Below are 22,599 nucleotides of genomic sequence, written 5' to 3'. Positions count from 1 at the left end.
CCAAGACTTCTGGCTGCTCACCCTCACCCTTTAGATTGTTGTGGACCCAATCTGACTCATTCCTGACCCTGGTACCTGGGAGGCAACATGCCACCTGCGTATCTCTATCGCACCCACAGAATCTCAACTCTGTCCCTCTGACTGTGGAGTCTCCCATCACCACTGCAGTCCTCTTCACCTCTCTTCTCTTCTGAGCCACAGCAACAGACTGAGTCCCAAGGTCTCAATGCCAGAAAATTATGGTTCTGTGCCACATTTCTCCAGGTTTCAGATTTCCAAGAAATTTATTATTTACATTTTGTAATAACTTAGCAAAGATCAACAAACTTATTGCTGACTGTTAATTATTGGTACACATGAGAAGATTATAATTAATTTTGTTCATTATACTGATTCAATATTATCCTGCTAGACACTGATCATGTTGTATTGGAGTTGCCCACAGCACTATAGGATGGATCGTCTGACCTGCTTCTCAGAAGCTGCTTGCTTTGTATTTTTTTAAATTTCAGCACCCCTATACTCCTTCCCCACCCCCACTGTCTCTATCTAACTCCCAATAATGAGTTTGCTTTTGTAGCCTGTATTTGTTTTTCTTTTCATTTATCTCCTGTACTCAACCAGACGCAGTCTGGTGCTTTTCTGTTTGCAGTCCATTTTCATGTCAAGCGCCTTTCACTTATAAGTGGCTTTGTCAGCTTGCTGGGATCAAAGGTAACACTGATTTTCCAGTATTCCCCTCTTCCCATCTCCTAGCTTTTCAGGCAGTTACAAATAAGCAGACTTGTTTTTTTTTCTCTCTCAAAACCAAATCCGTCCTTCCAGAAAATGTCCTGTCATGAATTCCATTGCAACTAGAAACAGAAAATCTACAGCACAATACAGGCCCTTCAGCCCACAAAGCTGTGCCGAACATGTCCCTACCTTAGAAATGACTAGGCTTACCCATAGCCCTCTATTAGTCAAACATAAAAAAGATAACAATGCCAATGTGACACTCCTATGGAAATCATGTATGAAACAAACTTATAAGGAGGTAGATAATTTGCATAGAGATTATAATGCGTATACTGAAACATACATTGAACAGAGGTTTATAATTGCAATCACTTGCATTAAAGATGCTTTGACATACTTACTCACTTAAATGCTGTACTATACATCAGACTACTCACCTGCACAGAGGAAACTTGGTGATCCACCATAGACAAGGTCTTTATTGTCTGGTAATATGAATGGACACCTGGTCTGGACCTCTGAACAATACTGCTTGCATGGAATTCTGGAACTACAGTGAAACTGTGTGGCTTCAAAGTACTGGGAACATAACCAGGCTTTGTAGACAGTCTGTAAAGATAAAACATGGGACAGAGTGAGCAGGAATTAAAAGCACTCACTAAAGTAAATTGAAAAGAATGAAAAAGTCACATATGATGAATAAAATGGATTTAAATTGTAAATAAATGTTTACATGAGTTTCAACCTTGTTGTGTTGCACTAGCGTTTACTGTAAAACTCTTATTACAATCCAGCAGCAGCACAGTTGTGAAAGGAGTTCACACTGCAGCCATCCTACAGATCATTTGTGGTGGTGCCCTAAACCCAGTTTGTGAATCTAGGTCTGAGTCTTGATCTTCAAATACTCCTTTCCTCTTACAATCAAATGGCTAAAAGAGGTGACAAATTTAACTATTAATGCCTGCCTTCACTGAGAGATGGCTTGTGAAGTAAGGGAAGGGGTTTACGATTTCCAGTATTTCACTATGAATCTTTATTGTCAGAGGGCAGTGGGGTACGGTAGGAGTGGGTTGCTGGAAGCCCATTTTCTTGTGGATGTTGAGTGCAAAACCTTCATTGCTTCAGTGAACAAGGTGACAATGGCTTGCCATCTGAGTGTGTCAAAACGGAGTCGATGATTGTGTACAACAGCACAAATGAGGTTCAGGTGACTTTATGGTAACCATTGGAAGATTATCTAAGTCACAGGGGTTCCCAACCTGGGGTCCACTGACCCCTTGCTTAATGGTATTGGTCCATGGCATTAAAAAGGTTGGGAACCCTGGTATAAGACTATATCCTGTAGTATCGTTCTCATCTCTCAGTTACGGGGCCATGTACTAGCAGTGCAATGAACCAAAGTCACGTTCTACTCGCTTCTGATGAAGGTGTAATACAATATTGCACGTTGGAGGTGCCTCTTCTCCAATATAACACATAACATTAGAGCTTGTCTGTCCTTTCTGGATGAAAAAATCCTGCTACCACCTTTTCTGAAGAAGGACAAGGTAATTCTCACCTTTACTTGTCAATAGTTATCCCTCAACAAAAATCATTTAAAACTATCTGAATGATCACACTGCTATTTACAATTTGCTATGCCTTGCTATGTTTATAATTGTGGCTCTGTGTTTCCTACAACAGTGAACATATTTCACAGGTGCAAAGCTTCTGCTCTTTACCATAAATTTCTCAGCACTAGAACGTTCCCTTGCTATTTAAGCATTCCTCTTTCTCGATCTCTTCAACTACTTTATCCTACTGAGGTCTTTTGAGAAAGGAGCCCCCCCCCCACCCACTTTCCCACCTGATAGCCTGGCCTGATATGATGATAACTGCTGCTACAGCCTCCTTTAGAAACAATATATTGTAATCGTCTCATGGCAGCTGGCAACACCAAGTCTCAGACATAGCCTGATTTGTCTGGAGTTTATTCTTAGTGTAACACACTCAAGGAATTCCCGTTGGGAAGTTCAGTGCAACGGTAACAGGACCCTCGGAAAGAGAAGGCAGAAGCTGAGCAAATGACACAAATGTTCAAGACACGGAAGGGAACTAGAATCAAGACATAAAAATTACTATAAATTACAATAAAATAAATAATGCAAATGAGACAGCAAAGTAAAAGGAAATTAAAGTGCTGGTATGGAGAATAGGGGTCAAAAAGTATTTTCAGCTTGTATTGGTGAAACACCCCGGTTTCCTTGGCTGCGTAAGTTCAGGGAAGACAACTTCTGGCTCTGCCAAACTTGTGAGATTGAGATGTGACCCCACCCCAAACACCCTGTTTGTGTAGATGCTGTGTAATTCCCTACCCTGTTGCAAATTGGTGCCACAAAATAACAGACAGTACAGTGCATACGATTAAAGGAATTATATTTATGAATCTTAACTTAACTAAAGGGCTAGTAAAGAATAACAAAAAGAAAAGGGCCCATTCTAAATAAACAGTCAAATGTGCACAAGTTGGAGCTCATCTTGAACCTCTCTGTCACTCATGAGCTGGGTCCTCATCAGTGTGATGCCCACACCACCTTCCGAATATCGCTCGCAATCCATCTCGAACAAATGGTTCTCCCACTGATCGTATCCTATGACCGGTTCTCCCCAGCGTCTTCTCTCTTCATCTCCATTTTAAACAAAAGCCCAAGACCAAACTTATTGTCCCTCAACAAGAAAACCTCCCGCTAACTGGATGGCACACATTCCACATCATCCCTTATCTTCAGCAGTAACCCAAACAAACAGAAAACAAGATGCTCTTACAGAACTGCCAAAATTAAATACGTACAACATAACAGTAAAAATATGAACCAGGGCGTTACATTGGTAATTCTCGGTACTTTCTTTATCGACTGCAAAGCATTCAGAACATAGAGATGTTGTGCCCAGATTCTAATATTGTAATGATTTTTAGACGACGATCTAGGCACCGGGCCAGATTGAAAAGGTCAGGGTGTTGGGGCCCCAGGAGAGGGCCAGGCCAGTTCAGCTCTCCGCTCCGCTCTGTGCTGAACTAAGCGTCTGGGGATAGACTCTCTGTGAACTTCAGTTCTGAACTCTATTCGCTTGTGTTTACATGATTTGTTATTGTTTTCTCTCTACACATTGGGTGCTTGACAGTCCTTTTTTAATGGATTATTTTGGGTTTCTCTGTTCCATGGCTGCCTGTTGGGAGACAAATCTCAAAGTTGTATAATGTATACATACTTTGATAATAAATGCACTTGGAACTTTGAAACATCACCTCTTTCCTGCCATTACATTTATTGGCAACTGGAAATCCTTTCCTGTCACGGAGCGGTATAAATCACTGGCCATGTAATTATCTGCTTTTACATTCATTGGCATCGGGTTGGAAATGGTCTTTGGCAAAAGTACAGTAATACATTGACAGCCCGTTTCCTCTGAGTGTTAAGCATTCTTTTCCATTGAAGCCTAGTTGTCAATTAACTTTTGCTCACTCGGCACTTTATGACTGATTTCACACAAATCAATATGGATTCAGCTCTCCATTTAAACTTGCTGTCCATCCACACTTATGCTCAGCAGTGACTTGGCTTCAGTTAATGTGCTGCTGGTACACTGGCTTAGAGTGTACCAGCAGTCTTCAGCAGCAGGCAGAGCCTGGAGTTAAAGTTCATATCCTGTCAAAGCTACTGAGGCTTTCTAACAGTTGTTAATTTTCCTGAAACATTTAAAGATGATTAGAAAGCTGTAAAAAGCTTAGCCCTGGAGAATCCTATTATCTTCAGGAATGCAGAAACCATTGATGGAGTGAACAACAGATCTATGAGCATCCATTACTCAGATCTTTTTGAACCTAAAATGGAACTGCATAACACCAGAATGTACTTACTAGAGAGTACTGGATGCTATCTGAGTGTGCCTCTGGAAATAATGATAAAGGAAATGGCAGAATAGGTGCACAAACTTATTCCAATTTAGTTTCAAATCTGACCATTAGCATATCCACATGGTAACATTTGGGTACACTTCTGTAATTTAGCCACCTTCACTACTGGCATCAACGTTTCTAAAGAAGCTACCTAAACTCGTGCAGAAGTATTGTGCTTGTATTCTTAACCCTAGCTGTCAATGACATTGCTTTTTATTATTTCACTGTACTACACTTGCCTGACTTTATGAATTCCTCTCTAATTTCTTTTTTGAAAACCTGCTGTAGTCTACTTCTTAATAGCGACTCCTGATCCTTCATGACTGAACTTCACCTGCTCCCCTGTTGGTTTCTTACTGTCAAATGCACCAAGATGTAGCTCCCTGCAGTTGCTTTATTTTTGTTTCACTACAACTTGCATATCCACTCTCATCTTCAAAGCTCAACTCTTCAACTCCCTCTAACCCAACGGTTCCCAACCTTTATGGGCCATGGAGCCTTACCATTAACTGAGAGGTCCAGGGACCCCAGGTTGGGAACCCCTGCTCTAACCCCTGTAAATTCCCTAGTTCTTGCTCAGTGTCTGAACCCATGTCTAACTATATTTTACGCAGTTAAAAACATTGCAGCTATCACCCAGGGAGAAAGGCTTAGGGTAGACAATATAGTTAGAATTTTCTGAGGAGGTCAAGGTTTACTCATGAGTGATGCGTTAACTGTAAAGAGTTGATGACAGACAGAACTGGTGGTGAGGGGCAGTCGATAGTTAGCTGTGATCATTGGGGGAAGGATCAGGATTTGGTGGTTTTGCTTGGGACTGGATCAGCATATCTGTGATCTGAGGTGGTCCACCAGGGATTGATCAATAGCCATATAGGCTGTAGGCTGTAGGATTGGCTGTTTAAGTTGTTCAGTGGGTACAGAGCTAATAGATAGATAGATAGATAGATAGATACTTTATTCATCCCCATGGGGAAATTCAACTTTTTTCCAATGTCCCATACACTTGTTGTAGCAAAACTAATTACATACAATACTTAACCCAGTAAAAAATATGATATGCATCTAAATCACTATCTCAAAAAGCATTAATAATAGCTTTTAAAAAAGTTCTTAAGTCCTGGCGGTAGAATTGTAAAGCCTAATGGCATTGGGGAGTATTGACCTCTTCATCCTGTCTGAGGAGCATTGCATCGATAGTAACCTGTCGCTGAAACTGCTTCTCTGTCTCTGGATGGTGCTATGTAGAGGATGTTCAGAAGTAAATAATAGAAGTAAATAATAGAAGTAAATAATTGGGTTAGGCTCGGACTCTTTCATCCCAGTTTTAATAGCAGAAGATCTCCACCTTCCACTCAACACTTTAATCTTGGACAACAGTTGTGAGACATTTCCTTGTATTGTTTCCAACATCTGAGTGCTTTGCTCATGCCTTTCAAATGTAACTGCATGGATATTTTCAAAGGGCTGTCTGATCAAAGACAGATAACAAACAAACTCTTTGTTGGTATAAGAATGTTTTACCCACTGTCCACTAGAGAGTAGACTGAGCTAGGAGACATGACAACAATCTGTTCCATTAAAGTGGAACAAAAGGGTTTGATCTGGCTACAAATCAATCAGAACATTCCACATGTAATTGATCCTAATCCCCAGTGCTAATGCTTATGTTTTATTGATTTAATTTCCTCTTATATACTCAAGAACAAGATTTGCTTTTGAAACTTTCTTGCTATTTTTTCATTATCACAGTCAACATGCTGTTCGGTAGATTATTTGGCTTCAGCAAACTACTCTTAGTATAATTGAGTAGTAGGAATATCTGAGTGGGGTTGAAGAACACGTGAGAGGGAAGAGGTCACATGGAGACAGAATTGTGGGAGTGCTCTGAGAGCCATATAGACCTGTTAGGCTCAAATGATCTTCTTCACTGTCAAATGAAAACATATCCACACAACTATATTCTGCTCATCTAACCAATTTAAGATGATAAGACCATAAGACATAGGAGCAGAATTTTACCATTCGGTCCATCAAAACTGCTGCACTATTCTATCATGGCTGATTTATTATCCCTCTCAACCACTTTCTCCTGTCTTCTCCCCACAACCTTTGATGCCCTTACTAATCAAGCACATATCAGCCTCCGCGTTAAATATACCCTGTCACTTTGCCTCCACAGCTGTCTGTGGCAGTGAATTCCACAGATTCACCACACTCTGGATAGAGAAATTCCTCATCATCTCTGCCCTGAAGGGAACAGATCTGACTCAGACAGGGTACCTGACAAGTACTAAAGACCTGTGCTGATCAACTGGCTGCAGCATTCACCAACATCTTTAACCTCTCACTTCGGCAGTCTGAGGCCCCCACCTGATTCAAGCAGGATTCAATTATACTCCAGTCTCAGAATGTGAGAACCTGCCTCAATGACTATTGTCCAGTTGCACTTACATCTACTGTGATGAAGTGCTTTGAAAGGTTGGTGATGAAACATATCACCTACTACCTGAGAAGTGACCTGAATCCACTCCAATTTGCCTACCAGAGCAACAGATAAACAGTAGATACCATCTCATTGGCTCTTCACTCAACCTTGGAACATCTGGGTAGTGAAGAGCATTCATCAGGATTTATTGACTACAACTTGGCATTCAATACTATCTCCCCATCAAAGCTAATCAATAAGATTCAGGACCTAGGCAATATATAGGCAACATATATTTGATGAAGGGGCTTCGATTTGAATCATGAACTGTTTTTCTCTTCCCACAGACATGATCTGACCTGTTAGCATTTTCGATTTTGATGACAGAAGATGTAATACCTTTTCTCCACGTTAGATGGTAGTATTTGACAGTTTAACAGTTTTGTTTCAGAATTGTGATGAGGCAGCAAACTACAGAGTGAGTGTCCCAACTGGACAATTAAGAGCAGTATCACACTGTACAATTAACAAAATATAAGCTCTAATTTTCACCTGCTATCTAATGTCATGAACTTGATATTTCACACTAGATGTGCTTACCCTTGAGATTAAAAAGCTGAGGTGTTTCAAATGATAAACAGATTTGATGATAACAAATCTATTCTCTCTTGTAGCACAAAGAGGCACAATTCTAAACACAGAATCAGGAAGTAGATAGCAGTAATAAAGAGAATGCGTATGATTGCAGAGAATAATTAGAATATGGAATTAGCAGAGAGAAAGGGCGTTTGGCTCCACCACCACCACCCCAAGACATGTCCTCTTCTCTTTCTTACCATACAGAAACCTTAAGATCCAGGAACAGCTTCTTACTCTCGGCCATCCAATTTCTAAATGTAGATTGAACCCATAAACACTACCTCATTACTTTTTTAAATTTTGATTTCTGCACTACTTATTTTAACTTTACTATTTAATATACATATGTAATGACTGTAATTCATTTTTTCTACATTTATCATGTATTGCATTGTACTGCTGCTGCAAATTTTACAAATTTCACAACATATGCCAGTAATATTAAACCTGATTCTGATTCTGAGATAGAAACATGGAAAACCTACAGCACAATACAGGCCCTTCGGCCCACAAACCTGTGCTGAACATGTCCCTACCTTAGAAATTACCTAGGGTTACCCATAGCCCTCTATTTTTCTAAGCTTCATGTACCTATCCAGGAGTCTCTTAAAAGATCCAATCGTATCCGCCTCCACCACTGTGTTGTGATGAGACAGCAAATAATGCCTCAGACAGTGCTGGTTTTTTGAAACAACATACCAATTAGCCCCACAATCTCACTCCTTGCCTGTAGCCACAAGATCCTTAATTTAATAAATTAAATTAATTATGAAATTTTATTTTTTTGTATCTGCTGTCACTGTGTTTCCAGTGCATTCCAGATCACAGTGATTCAGATCAGAAACTTATTTTTCCATATCATCTTGTGTCTTGACCAATATGTTAAATTTGTGTTGCACAATTACAAGCCTAACCAACTTTGTAAATTATTTTGTTTACTCTACCAAAACCCTTCAAATATTAACTGTCTGTATGATCCTTGATCCTCTCAGCTCAAAAGAAGACAATCCAGGTCATTTTTTCTTTCTACGTAACAGCAGACTGGCAGCACTGTACAAATCTGCCCTACTTTCAGGTTGCTGTGTGTCACACTACTAGCAATCAAATTCCCAATTTCTCCTCTTATCTCCACCCTAGCTCCATTTCCTTCAGCCATTTATCTTGCTCCTTTTTGAATACTGACATTGGCTTTACTTTCATCACTCTCCTGTACATCTGCAATCGAAATCAGAATAAGGTTTATTATCAACGACAGGTGTCATGAAGTTTGCTAACTTAGCAGCAGCAGTACAATGCAATACATGAAAATATAGAAAGAAAAAATATCTATATCAATTAAAGTAAGTGTGTATGTGTATTAAATAGATTGCAAACAGTGCCAACACAGAAATAACAAAAGTGAGGTAGTGTTCATGGGTTCAATGTCTATTCAGAAATTGGATGGCAGAGGGGAAGAAGCTGTTCCTGAATCATGCAGTGTGTGCCTTCAGGCTTCTGTACCTCCTTCCTGATGGTAACAGTGAGGAGAGGGCACGTCCTGTGTCATGGGGGTCCTTAATAATGGATGCTGCCTTTCCGAGGAACTGCTCCTTGAAGATGTACATATAATCTTGCTGCAGATCCCTTAACAATTTTTGACAAAAGGCAGAAAATGAGACAACTAACATGGAAACAAATGCACAGGAGCATGGGTCCACATGTATGCACACACAATTACACACAGGCTAAGTGACAGTTCAAAGCCACTTTAAGATACAAGTAATTGATGCTGCATATTCCAGCTTTTCAATAGCAACTCTTGTCATTTACCTCTTACAATCCCTTGAGAAATTCACTATTGTTTCTATGGACTATGTTTGGACGCATTCGGACCCTGCACAGCAGGTGAAGCAGCATACTTACCACCCCTAACAGTCTGATGTAAGATGCCACCAGCTTCCATTGCTGCACAATTAGAAATCTCCCTACTAAAAGAAAAACTATTTAAAAATGTAAAGCAAATGTAAATTAAATGTAACATTCTATCTGCCAGCAAGTATTTAATCAATATTTCTTAGAGAAAAAATAATTACTGCATCATTTAAGCTTTTGTAAGTTCAATATGTAATAATAGTACTTATTTGCTTCAGCACGCAACTGCTGTAGAAGCAAAGAGGGGCTTACAATGCAAGTCTCACACTAATTATGTGGTGAAATATTAAACAACGAAGAAGTCCAAAATTAAATCTCAATTGTCTGCTTGCAATGTTGTATTTTAATTCTTTTTATTCATGCATTGTTCCCTGTGTTCTGGAATCAGATTGCTTCATTGAATGCTACCAATAATTACAAAATAAATAAGATCAATTCTCACCAGAATTGAAAAGAATTTGAAAAATTGAGAATTGTGCTTATGTGGCATTTGCACCACTAGTGGCAAAAGTGGAACGCAGTAAGGTTTCAAGACAAAATATGGTTAAGTGCATTGGCATGAGCATAGGTGACAATACAGATCTAATTATGTACACTTCAGCATCGCTGATGAAGACTGTGAAAACATATTCAGGTGAGACACTCTGTGCATCACAACAGTTGGCTGATAGAACTGCCAGTTGTTGTAGGTGATTATATTGGTCAGAAAATTTAAACCCAGTTGAAAAGATGTGCTTTAAATGGAAAATAATGCAAAAATACTCCAGCGCACCCAGATCAGATTTACAAGTTATAATACTCATATCAAGCCATTTACAGAACTGTTAGCCTCAACCTTTCACTCATACTAAAGAACAGGGTCCAGGAAGTTGGATATTTCAGAACAGAGCAGAGTTCCAGTACAGACAAAGACTTTACTGGATAACACCAACTTTGCAGTGCCAGTAGGAGGCAAGTTTGTGATGAAGGAAAGCTGATAAATCAAAATAATTACTTAATAAACAAATATTATCAGCTCAGAAAATCAGAGAGAGAGGGAAAGGGAGAGGGATTACGGAAACAGGCTCTTTGCCACCCTGCTGCCCCCATTCCCAAACAAACCCCTCAAGTTCCTGTGGCTATGATGCACAAAAGGGACAACTCATGTGGCTGGCTAATCTACCAACCCACACCACACCTCTGGGATGTGGAAGAAAACTGCAGCACCTGGAAATAAAACCCATGAAGTCAACGGGAAGAACAGGCAAATTCTGCACCAACAGTAAGTGGATCTCATGGGATCCAGGGAGAGTTAGTCACACTGAGATTTTGTCACACCGCTCTTCATCAGTCATGGCACTGAGTATAGATGTTACGTTGCAGATGTTTGAGATGCCTGAGAGTCTGCTTTTGGATATTGTGTTTAGCTGGAAGGAGTGCAGAGGAGACTTACAAGGAGGTTTCCAGGATCAAGGGACACAGTTTTCACAAGGAGCATAGTTAGTGAATTTGCATCATCTTTTTCCCAGGATTAGAGAATCAAGAACTCAAAGACATAGATTTAGGGTAAGACTTTGAGAGCTTCTGTGAATCATTTCTTCTGATCTCCCGGTAGTCTCTTACCATGTCAAAATTTGGAGGCACATCTCCATTTCAGGCATCAGGTACTGGATGTAAATATGACTGATTGTAACTAGAATCTTGATGCTGGACATATTTGCCTACAGCTGATTTTGGTTCACTTATCCTGCCAGTAGACATGGCGACATTGCAGGTGTAACTTGTAGTACTTTGATGTGTTTGCTTTGAGTAGTACACATTACTAAAGCAGATGGACACAGGGATCATTACTCTACAGTAGACTATTAAAATTTGAGATCTTGTCCTTCATGTACTGATATCCTCAGCAGGATTAACAGCACCCTGGAAATACAGTTCAGTGTCAGAGATTGGAATACTCTACATTCTGTAGTGGAAGTGATACAGATTAAGGTTTCCCATTTGTCCTGCAGGTTATTTTCACGCCAACAATTGGAAGTAAAGTGACACATTTTGGTAAGAATGATTGAGAAAAGAATGGGACAATTGCACAGCCTTTCCTAACACGAGACAGTACTGGGATGGCCATGGACCTGTTGGTTAAAATCATCGCCACATTCCAACACATAGACGAAGCAGGAGTATCTTATGTTTACACTGTGCATGTACACGTAATTACGCAAAGTTCAAAAACTCAGCTGCACATGTTCAAGTTAACTTCTGAGTGTTTCTGAGCTAACCTACTTTAACTGTTTCTCTGTCAATTCTGGATAACTCATGGTTAAAGTAAGGAACACAGGCAAGTGCACATTATGTACATTACAATAAGCAAATAACCAGAGTCCTCAAGTTATCCAAAGAGACTCTGAATCATAAAAGAACAAAGGAACAGTTCTTTTGCTTGCTAAGTGCATCTGAGGAATTCATCCTGAATTCTGGGTGATATTCTAACTCTGTGTATTCACATTCTTTTTCTATGCCTTTTCACTAAGCTGAATCCAAGGTTAGGTGCGTAGTCATTCCCTCTAGCTCATGGACAACCTCCAGAAGGATTGTGTATGATGAGTGACCTTGGATAAACTCATTGAAATCAAATTACATTAAAGCTAGGAAACTTGCTTAACGTGTGGTTGACCTCTTTATACCCAGTTTATTATCCAAGAAAAAAATTACTGAAATTATGTCTACTAACATTTATTGAAGTTTATCCAGTTAAATGTTACTTCTTGTTGCTTCCTTCAAGCTGAAGCAACAAAGTCAAATACATGAACTGAAGATAAGTGTTTCAGGATAGTGAGACTCTTAGTAATCAAGCACAGTTAGGGATTAATGGAAAAAGTGACAAACTCTTATTATTAGTTTCTTGCATTTTTACAATTTACATGATAAGGCATTCATATTAATTATTCAAATTTCAACAGCTTTCAAGAGCAGTGAAATATTCTCCCCAAAATGTTCTGTATTTCAGTTTAGTTTTGCTAGCAAGATAGCACTGGCACAGTGGGATTCTGATGTAAAGGAAAGGCAATATGGTTGGAGTTTTATAATTTGACATTTTGTTGTAAATAGGAAGCATCAGAAAGTGTTTTTACTTAGTGACACCTTTACAGGTCAGATGAATTTGGGATTGAAAAGCTAAATTTCATAGAATGAGGAGGTAAATGTGACAATAGTAATTAGATATGAAAATGTGTGAACATTAGTTCGTGGAAGCTCCTCTTTGCATTAAATAATCCATGATGTGGTTTTGCTGGTAGCTCCCTCACCTGTGATCTGCTTTCATGGGAGACGGTAAGCTTTTTAGGCCCTTAGGTATGCATACATATCACATGGTTCTCCCCTTTATTTGTTGCCAATTAGTTTAAAGTTATGCTCTCTCATAGCTAATGCCAGTAGAAATGATTTCTCTTTATTAACTTTTTAAAAGCCCCTGATTATTTTGTTCAATCTTTCCATTACCTTATACCGCTAATGGCCACACCAAGGGAGAATGAATAGTCCAACTTATTCAGTGGAAGGGGAAGCTTCCATGCCATTAAATTTCTCTCAGTCTGCCCAAGTTTAAATCATGAATCAAGTCAAGATATCACAACTGTAAATTCTAGCTGGTAAATGAAATTGATAAATAGTAATGAATGGACACTTAAGCAGCTGACTCTGGGTCACCCTTTTGGATCCGTTCCACCACAAAAGATGATTTTCTCATTTGCTTTCATACTATTGAGTATCAAGAACACCATTGCACTGTTAAAATCTTAGCATGCCATAAAATTAGGCATTGACTTCTGATAAAAGGCCACAGAAATGACCGGATTTTGATTAAAGGCCATGGACCTGAAAAGTCAGTTTTGTTTGTCTCTCCCCACGTCCCCTGACCTGTTGATTATTTTTAGCAATTTTGCTTCTACGTCCTGACTCACTCATCATAAAACAACAGTTCTTCAGATAATCTTTATCTTGAAATGCTGTTCCAAAGGAGTTGAAAGTCATGTTTTGCCTTGGACTTCACTGCTACTTGTCCAGAAACTTAATTTTATTTTAAAACATGCATAGTCCCAGTGAAAAACAGCAGCCATGAACGCTTTGAGTCAGTATCTATGCCTGAGTCAGAAGGCTGAGGTGTTAGCTCTGCCAAAGAGAGTTGAACAGATGATTAAGGCTGGCATTTCATTGCTACACTGTCAAAGCTATTGCTTTTGGATAAGAAGGTAAAATTAAGTTAAATTTTCTAAATTCACCATTAAAGATCAGGGAAGGTAAATTTAATGAAAAAGAAAGGAATTTCCTGTGGTATTCTAGCCAATGGTTACTATGTAACAACTACAACCGATTAAATTAAATTAAATTAAATTTATTAATTAGTTGAGATACAGCCAATGGTCCCTCTAATTTTTAGTAGTCAGTGTGCGCAAAAATCTTAGGTTGTGCAGATTTTTTTTCCTGTGACAAAAGTATGAGCTCACTGAATGTACACATGGCACAGTTTATGTAGATATACAAAATATGACATAAAACTGCACAGAATAACAACAAAATAACATACATATTTAAGTCACTCAGTTATTTTTTTCTCTCTCCTGTCTTTGGCATTTACCCATTCTTTGTAAACTCTATCTAGACTAATAGAACTTCCATCCAATTGATAGCTTTTGATTCTCATTAACATATCCAAATTATATTCACCTAGATGGTTTCTCAGCTTGTTTTTGAGTTGATTCATTAGGCTAAAACCTCGCTCACAGTCCGCACTAGACGCAAGAAAGATTCCCCCAATGTCCGTCAACTGTGCAAGGTTGCAAAACTGTTCATTTTGAAGTACAAATGCCACCATTTGAGCAAAGTTTGAAATCAGTTTGGATTTAATTTTTTCTTGTACGGAAAATTTGAAATCATTAAACTGTCTAACTATTACAGTATTTTCAGCAAGAAAATCATGATATTTTAGACATAAGGCATTAAATTGTTCATCGCCAAATGTGAAATTTATGATATGAACACTGTCCGTCAAAGATGTCTGCTGCCATAATGCAGCTGTACAAACTGGAACAGGAAAGGTGAGGTGACGTAAATTAGTGATGTGCATTGTGGCACTGTATTTTAAAAACCGACAAACTAGTTTACAGAAATATTTAGCTAAAAGATTATTTTCAATAAGTATAATTATTAATTACAACATTATTTTAGGTAACTACATTATTTTAGGGAGAAGGTTCAGGAACTTGAAGACTAGTACAGCCAGATTTGGGATCAGCTTTTTTCCAGCTGTGATAAGACTGCTGAACGGATCCTGACCCGGATCTGGGCCTTACCTTCCAAATATCCGGACCTGTCTCTCGGTTTTTTTTTTGCACTGCCTTACTTACCCTTTTCTATTTTCTATTTATGATTTATAATTTAAATTTTTATTATATTTACTATTGATTTGTACTCCAGGGCCCGCGAAGCACAGAATCAAATATCGCTGTGATGATTGTATGCTCTAGTATCAATTGTTCGGCGACAATAAAGTAAAGTAATAATAAGTAATAACTAACCTTTTGTGCGCACATTAATTTCCGTTGTGCTCTGGTTGAAAAATGTGTGTGCGTGCACACACGCGCACAGCTTGGAAGGGAACATAGGACACAGCACTAAATAGGCTTTTCCTGTTCTTTGAGCCATGCCCAGCAATCCCTTAATTTAACTCTAGCCTAATCATGGGACAACTTACAATGGCCAACTAACATACTCACCGTCTTTGGACTGTGGGAGGAAACTGGAGCAACCAGAGGAAATCCACAAATGTACAAAGTCCTTCCAGGCAGCAGTGGGAATTAAAGTGTCCTACCTTCTACTTAGCTCAAGGCTGATTTGCTTCCACTCTGCTTTTGTGGGTGATGTGACAGGTGGGTGGGGAGTATGCAAGGTTCTGCAACTTATACAGGGCCTCTTTTGTGCTCTCAGTGAATGCATTGGAGGCTCTCAACACCTTTCAAATGTTGTTTCTCTGCTTTCAATGGTTATAAGTACAGCTTTCCAGAGGTCCGTGAGTATGTTGCAATGTTGAATGTTTTTCAAGAAAGGTGCAAGCATATCACCAAACTTTATTATCTTTCTAGCTGGTAATCCTAAATTAAATATTTTCCACATTGATTTTGTGTTGCTGTTGTCATAATGGCATTGGCTATATTACAGTTCTAAAGAAAAATTAATAATTAATTGGTGGACAATATAGAATATCAAAAAAATCGCAGAGAATAGGAAAAATGCCATTTCACGCATGTTCAAATGAGTGCCTCCCACAACGTACTTCTCTTATTTTCTTACAACTTTTGAGGGAGATCATTGAGACCATTGATCCCATGCCAGCTCTCAGATTATTTCCATAATTCCATATTTCCTTACGAAATGTCAAGCATCCAGGTCACCATTAATTATCCTTGTAACCTCAATATTCCCTTCAACTCTCGCATTTTCATCAACTCAACTATGCACTAGGACCAATTTACAATAACTAACTAAACCATCAACCTGCTTGCCTTTGGGAGTTTCCAACAGAAACTCCTACAGTAATAGAAAGAACAAGCAAACTCTAGTCATTCGCCAGCACTAGAGGTTAGAAATGAACCCGGTCTCTGGGGCTGAGAGGCAGTAGCTCTGTAAGGTATATATCAATAATTTAGATGATGGAATAGATGGCTTTGTGGCCAAGATCACAGATGATATGAAGATTAGTAGAGGGGCAGGTAGTGTTGAGGAAACAAGAAGGTTGCAGAAGGATTTAGATAGATTAGGAGAATGGGTAAGAAAATTGGCAAATGAACTACAATGTTGTAAAATGCATGGTCATGTACTTTGGTTAAAAAATAAATGTGCAGACTATTTTCTAAATGGGGAGAAAATCCAAAAATCTGAGAAGCAAAGGGACCTGGGAGTCCTTGTGCAGAATACCCTAATGGTTAACTTGCAGATGAGTCAGTGGTGAGGAAGGCAAATGCAATGTTAGCATTTATTTCAAGAGGTCTAGAATATAAGTGCAGGAATGTGATGCTGAGGCTTGATAAGGCACATGAGGCCTCACCTTGAATATTGTGAACAGTTCTGGGCTCCTTATCTAAGGAAAGATGTGCTGGCATTGGAAAGCGTCCAGAGGAGGTTCACAAGGATAATTCCAGGAATAAAAGGATTATCATATGAGGAACGTTTGATGGTTCTGGATCTCTATTCACTGGAATCTAGAAGGATGAGGGAGGATCTCATTGAAACATTTTGAATGTTGAGAGGCTTAGGCAGAGTAGATGTGGAAAAGATGTTTCTCCTGGTGGGGGAGTCTAGGGCAAGAGGGCACAGCCTCATGATAGAGAGTGTCCATTTAAAACAGAGATGAGGAGAAATTTCTTTAGCTAGAGGGTTGTGGAACTTGTTACCACAGGCAGCTGTGGAGACCAGGTTGTTGGGATGTATTTAAGGCAGACATTGATAGGTCCTTGATTTGCCACAGCATCAAAGGTTACGGGGAGAAGGCCAGGGAGTGGGGCTGAGGAGGGGAAAAGGGATCAGTATGATTGAATGGCAGAGCAGACTCGATTGGCCCAAATGTCCTAATTCTGCACCTGTGTCTTATGGTCTTAAGTTGAATACTGCACTGCCCATCAGTCTCATTCCCCTGTAATCTATTCTCCCTCAGAAATCCACCAACCCCTTCTGATCCTTCTGATTTTGTAATTTGCCCTACTGCGAGTTATGATTGATTTTAATGGATGGTTGCTAGGTACCAAAATGGACTAGTAATAATTTTCAGTAGCCAACTGAATATCTGACATGGGGAACAAAACTTTGCAAACTCCACATAGACCCCAATAAACATCAGTACACCATTGGAATTAATGGTGTTGTGTCACACAGGACTAAATGTGTTTCATTTTCAGACAGAGACATTTGTCTCCATTTTTGTGAGATCATCTCTCGGTAAAGTGTCTTAAAATATTTCACTCCATTAATTATTTTCTGTATAAAAAGTTATCCTGCTCTACTTGATCTCATCCTGTCCCCAGTAGCACTATATAGTTATTGTAGTAGTGAAGAAAGAAAACACAACTTGCATTTATATAGCCACTTTTACAGTGAAGCATCACAAGGTGCTTTCTGGAAACATAATCAGAGAATGATTGATAATAATCTCTGAAAGAAGCTATTGGCATTTGACCAAGTATTTGGTGAAGGGCAAAATTACAGGGATTACACTATAAGGATGGAGAGAGGTGGAGATATAGGGAGCCTATCTTAGAGCAGAGGGTTGAGGTAGATGAAGGCACAACCGTTGATAGTGAGTTGGATGAGATGGGAGGTGAACAAGAGTGCAGAAATAGACACATACAAAGATTTCAAAGGTCAGACCTGATTACAGTGACAGTGCAGTGCATGGATACAGGGAAGTTTGAACACAAGTACAAGATTTTTAAGTTTAAGGGACACAAACTCAGGGAGAAGAGTGAAAGGGAACTTCCAGGAAGATGAACTTTTGGATGAACTTCAAATCAATCAATGAGGAAGATGAAGGTTGGTGTTTAGGTGGGTAGGAGAGTGGGAGTTGGTGATTATGACTAACTCAGAGAGCACTGAAACATTATAATGAAGAGGTTACAAAATCAGGAATAAGGAGGTTCAGTCACTGGAGAAAGCAGAGTAACTTTATTGAGGTGGTATTTGGAATGGAAAGCACATGTGGTTGCAGGTTCAACCCAGTTAATTAGGGTGCAGAAGGTAATTGAACCATATTTTTGTGCTCATTACTTTTTCACGTAATGGCAACACAAATATGCTTTTTAGTGGATGAGCAGAAGGATAGCATTCTGTCCATTTGATTGACTCACTCTGTAACTCTACAAGTGGGAACAAGTTACATTCTGATTTCAATATGACTGAAGGAATTTTCCACTTAAGTGAAGCTATCAGGATTCAGAACATTAGGTTTTACCAGTGGAGAAGATTTTGTAATTTGCCCTACTGCGAGTTATGATTGATTTTAATGGATGGTTGCTAGGTAGCAAAATGAAAATATAGCCATCATCACAAACATTGGCTCATTGCTTCGTTAATCTGATAGACTTGCTATTATATGACTTCCATTTATGATGTCAGCCATCAAATCACCATCAATTAAAACCGATTTTTAAATCTGATAATATGGGTTGGGAATAATAACAGAGCTGGCATGCTATTATTCTTTGGGCATAAGGAATTATACATTATAGAGAGGGATTGCACATCAGTTCCTTTCTAAAGTTTAATATTAACTATAGTCGAACCCACAACAAAAACTGACAATCACATATATAGCTATTTCAATGTAGAAAACATTTAACGCACTTCTCAGAGGTAGACATAAATAAGTGCAATGACGTCAGGTGGAGATAAGACTGTTAGAGAATAGAGGCAGATAGGTGGAGTGGGCTTTGGGAGGATATGGGAACCAACTGGGATTTGAAAATGAGCTGCTGCCACTGTTGGATTAAAATGGAAGGGAATGCAGAAGATTTCAGATTTAGAGCAATGGAACGTACGCTGAGAAAGTTCAGACTGGAAGTCAAAGACGCCATGAAGGCTGAATGTGAGAATAATAAATTGGAAACTTAAGAGAACAGGGGATAAAGTAGATCAGCAAGGGGAAAAGTGACAGGTGAGTTCACCATTGTGCGAGACCAGATAGGGGTCACAGTGTGGTGAACTACATATACCTGTCTGGACACGCCCCTCTGCTGACTGCTCCTGTGGCTCCTCCCACAGACCCCTGTATAAAGGCGGTTGGAGGCACTGCTCCCCCCTCAGTCTCCAGGATGTTGCGTGGTCGTTTCTTGCAGCTAATAAAAGCCTATTGTTCGCCTCCCGTCTCCGAGAGTTATTGATGGTGCATCACACAGTTTACAAAAAATTAATGGATGAGATGTGGTTAGGTGTCTGTGTAATGAAGCAGACGAGCAGATGGATAATGATGTTGAGGCCTAAGTCAAGAAATTTGTATTTGAGATGATTTGTGGTTAGAGGTTTAGCTCAGTATTGAACAAGTCTTCATGAGTGAGAATGGTGAAGGCATGGTGTGAATGGCAAAGTTTAATGACGTCAATCTTATAACCTTACAAATGTAACAACAATAAATAAAAATCAGCTTATCCAGAACTAAGGTGAAGGTACAGAGGAAATCAATGGATGAATTACAGTACTTATCAATGTACACTTAGAAGCAGGTATGTGGTTATTAACAAAGCTGAGATCATCAATGGTACATCCTGCTGCAGCACTCATATACATGAGTGACTACAATTAGATAGATGGCATGCAAGGACCTTGTTACTGATATGGCGATAGAGAGAATGTAATGAAAGGGAAGTTCAAGGCAGCACACAATATGTTTGGCTTTATTAATTGAAGGTAGAATGCCAACATAAGGAAGTTGTGTAAAAATTTTATAAAGTCTGGTTAGGTCCCAGTATTCAAAGCTAGGAAGGATAGCAAGCCTCTGAACACATTGAGCTTAGAAAAGTCGAGCACAAGAAAGGCTCCAACCCATGACATTCTCCTGAACTAATTAAGCTAGTAATTAAATGCTTACCTAAACTAGCCTACACAATATCCATATCTCTCCATTCTGTGAGCCACTTGAAAGCCAGCACCACATAGATTTATACACTTCACAGGACTAGGGGACAATTTTCATTTGTAGACTGCTGTATTCTTAAGAGCAGGAAAAGATAGGAGGAGGAAATTAAATTTAAGAAAGGATTAATAGCAAAATTAAGGAGAAATATTAAAAGATATTATTAAAGACATTATAACAGGACACAAAGAAAAAAATCAAGGTAATCAGGCAAAGTCTGCTTGGTTTTGTTAATGGAAAAATCACATACGACCAATTTTTCCAGAGTTCTCTAAAATAGTAACCTATGTAGTGAATAAAATGGGAATTGATGAATATTCTATATTGAAATTCAGAAAGCAGTAAGATGCCACAACAAAAATTATTGCAGAAAATAAAACCTTATGGTGCAAGAGAGCAGATAGAGAATTGGTCAGCTATCAGAAAACAGAGGACGTGTAAGAAGTGTAATATTTTTGGTTACCAAGATGTAACAATTGGAGTGCCACAGTGTCCTTTACTTCTTACAAATGATGAAGACACTGAGAGTATGCATACTTGTGATGCTGACAGGAGGCAGTGAAAGTAAATTGTGATGTGGATCTAACTATCTCCTGTTCAGTCCACAGGGACAATCCTGAGCATCCACTGCTTGCCAGCTTAATCCTCCACCCTAGAAACTGATCTGTAGAATCAGAATCAAGTTTAATATCACTGGCACAGGTTGTGAAATACGTTGTTTTGCGGCAGCAGTACATTGCAGTACATATTGAAAAATATAAATCACAAGTATATATTAAAATGTAAATAAGTGGTGCAAAAAGAGAGGGCAAAATACTGAGGTAGTGTTGATGGATTCATTGTCCATTCAGAAATCTGATGGCAGAAGGGAAAAAGCTGTTCATGAAACATTAAGTGTGTGTCTTCAGGCTCCTGCTCCTCCTTGATGGCAGCAACGAGAATGGGGCATATCCTGGGTGATGTGGGTCCTTTACAATGGATGCTGACTTATGAGCATGCTGACCTTTCGAATGTGTCCTCTTTGCTGGGGAGGCTAGAACCAATGATGAAGCTGACTGAGTTTACAACTTTCTGCAGCTTTTTCCGATCCTGTGCAGTGCCTCCCACACTCCCCCCCCTCATACCAGATGATGATGCACCAGTTAGAATGCTCTCTACAGTACATCTGTAGAAATCTGCAAGTGTTCTGTAACAATGAGGACCAATGCAGCTTTAGGAACAGCTCTTCTGCCTGGGATGCTACAGCCTTCTGAATTTAATATCGAATTCTACAATTTTAGATAACTTAATTTCTGTCAATATCACTTATCCATCTGTGATATTGGCTCAGCTTCTTAGTTTTTATATATATATATAGATTTATTTATTTATTTTATTGAGATACAGCATGGAATAGGCCAATCTGGACCTTTGAGACACACTGCCCAGTAATTCTCTGACTTACTCCTCCTGGCCTAATCATGGTATGATTTACAATCAGCAGTTCACCTACCAACCTGTACACCTTTGAACTGTGGCAGGGAACCGGAAACCCACGCTGTTAGGGGAGAGAATATGCAAACTCCTTACAGGCAGTAGCAGGAATTGAACGCAGGTCCCTGGTAGTGTACAGTGATGTGCTCACCACTACACTACCATGCCTCCCTCTTCTTCTTTTATTTCCTCTGGGAGTGGATGATATGACCACGCTGACCTGTTGGTAATGTCTTCCTGCTCTGTGTTTTGCAAAGCCTGCATTTTATGATGTTCTTGCGTCTCTACATTCTCACTCTCTTAACTGCTCCCATTCACTCATTGACCAGACAACCATGTTTACAGCTTATTTCCATGGCAACCATGATTTCACCCTATCAAAGATATTTATCCTTCTCCCCCACCTTGCAGCTGCTTTAAACTTTTGTTTCCTTGCTAGTTCTCATTAAGGGTTTTCAAACCGTTGCTCTTTCACAAATGTTGCCTGACCTACTGAACATTTCCATGAACACAAAAAAGTCTGCAGATGCAGGAAATCCAGAGCAACACACACAAAACACTGGAGGAACCCAACAGGTCGGACAGCTTCTATGGAAAGGAATAAACAGTTGACGTTTCGGTCAAGACCCTTCTTCAGGATTGGCAAGGGCTGAATATTTCCAGCATTTTTCTCATTTGCCTTAAGATCTGAGGTGTAACATGGGGAAATGTGAAATCATCCAGTTTTGCATGAAAATGCAAGTAATAATATGTAAATGAGGAGAGATTTCAGATCTGGGAGATGCAGGGGAACCGAGTCTTTGTCTCACAATAGATTAGTAT

The 22,599-nt window shown here is 39.3% G+C and overlaps 1 protein-coding gene across 2 annotated transcripts in view; it reads right to left on the bottom strand.

Moving 5' to 3' along the window:
- LOC140726610 (NALCN channel auxiliary factor 1-like) overlaps positions 1–22,599 on the bottom strand; it is a 174,000-nt gene that overhangs the window by 9,049 nt on the left and 142,352 nt on the right. For both annotated transcript variants that reach the window (XR_012098678.1, XM_073043207.1), the window contains exon 3: positions 1,176–1,347. Coding sequence is in view for 1 of the 2 variants with exons in the window: in XM_073043207.1 (XP_072899308.1) it covers positions 1,176–1,347 (172 nt within the window). In the remaining variant the exon portion in view is untranslated. The remainder of the gene's footprint in view (positions 1–1,175; positions 1,348–22,599) is intronic.

Source organism: Hemitrygon akajei, chromosome 4 (assembly GCF_048418815.1).
Source record: "Hemitrygon akajei chromosome 4, sHemAka1.3, whole genome shotgun sequence".
Lineage (NCBI taxonomy): Eukaryota > Metazoa > Chordata > Chondrichthyes > Myliobatiformes > Dasyatidae > Hemitrygon > Hemitrygon akajei.
Note: the sequence above shows the minus strand (reverse complement) of the source record. Positions and strands in the feature narration are given on the sequence as shown.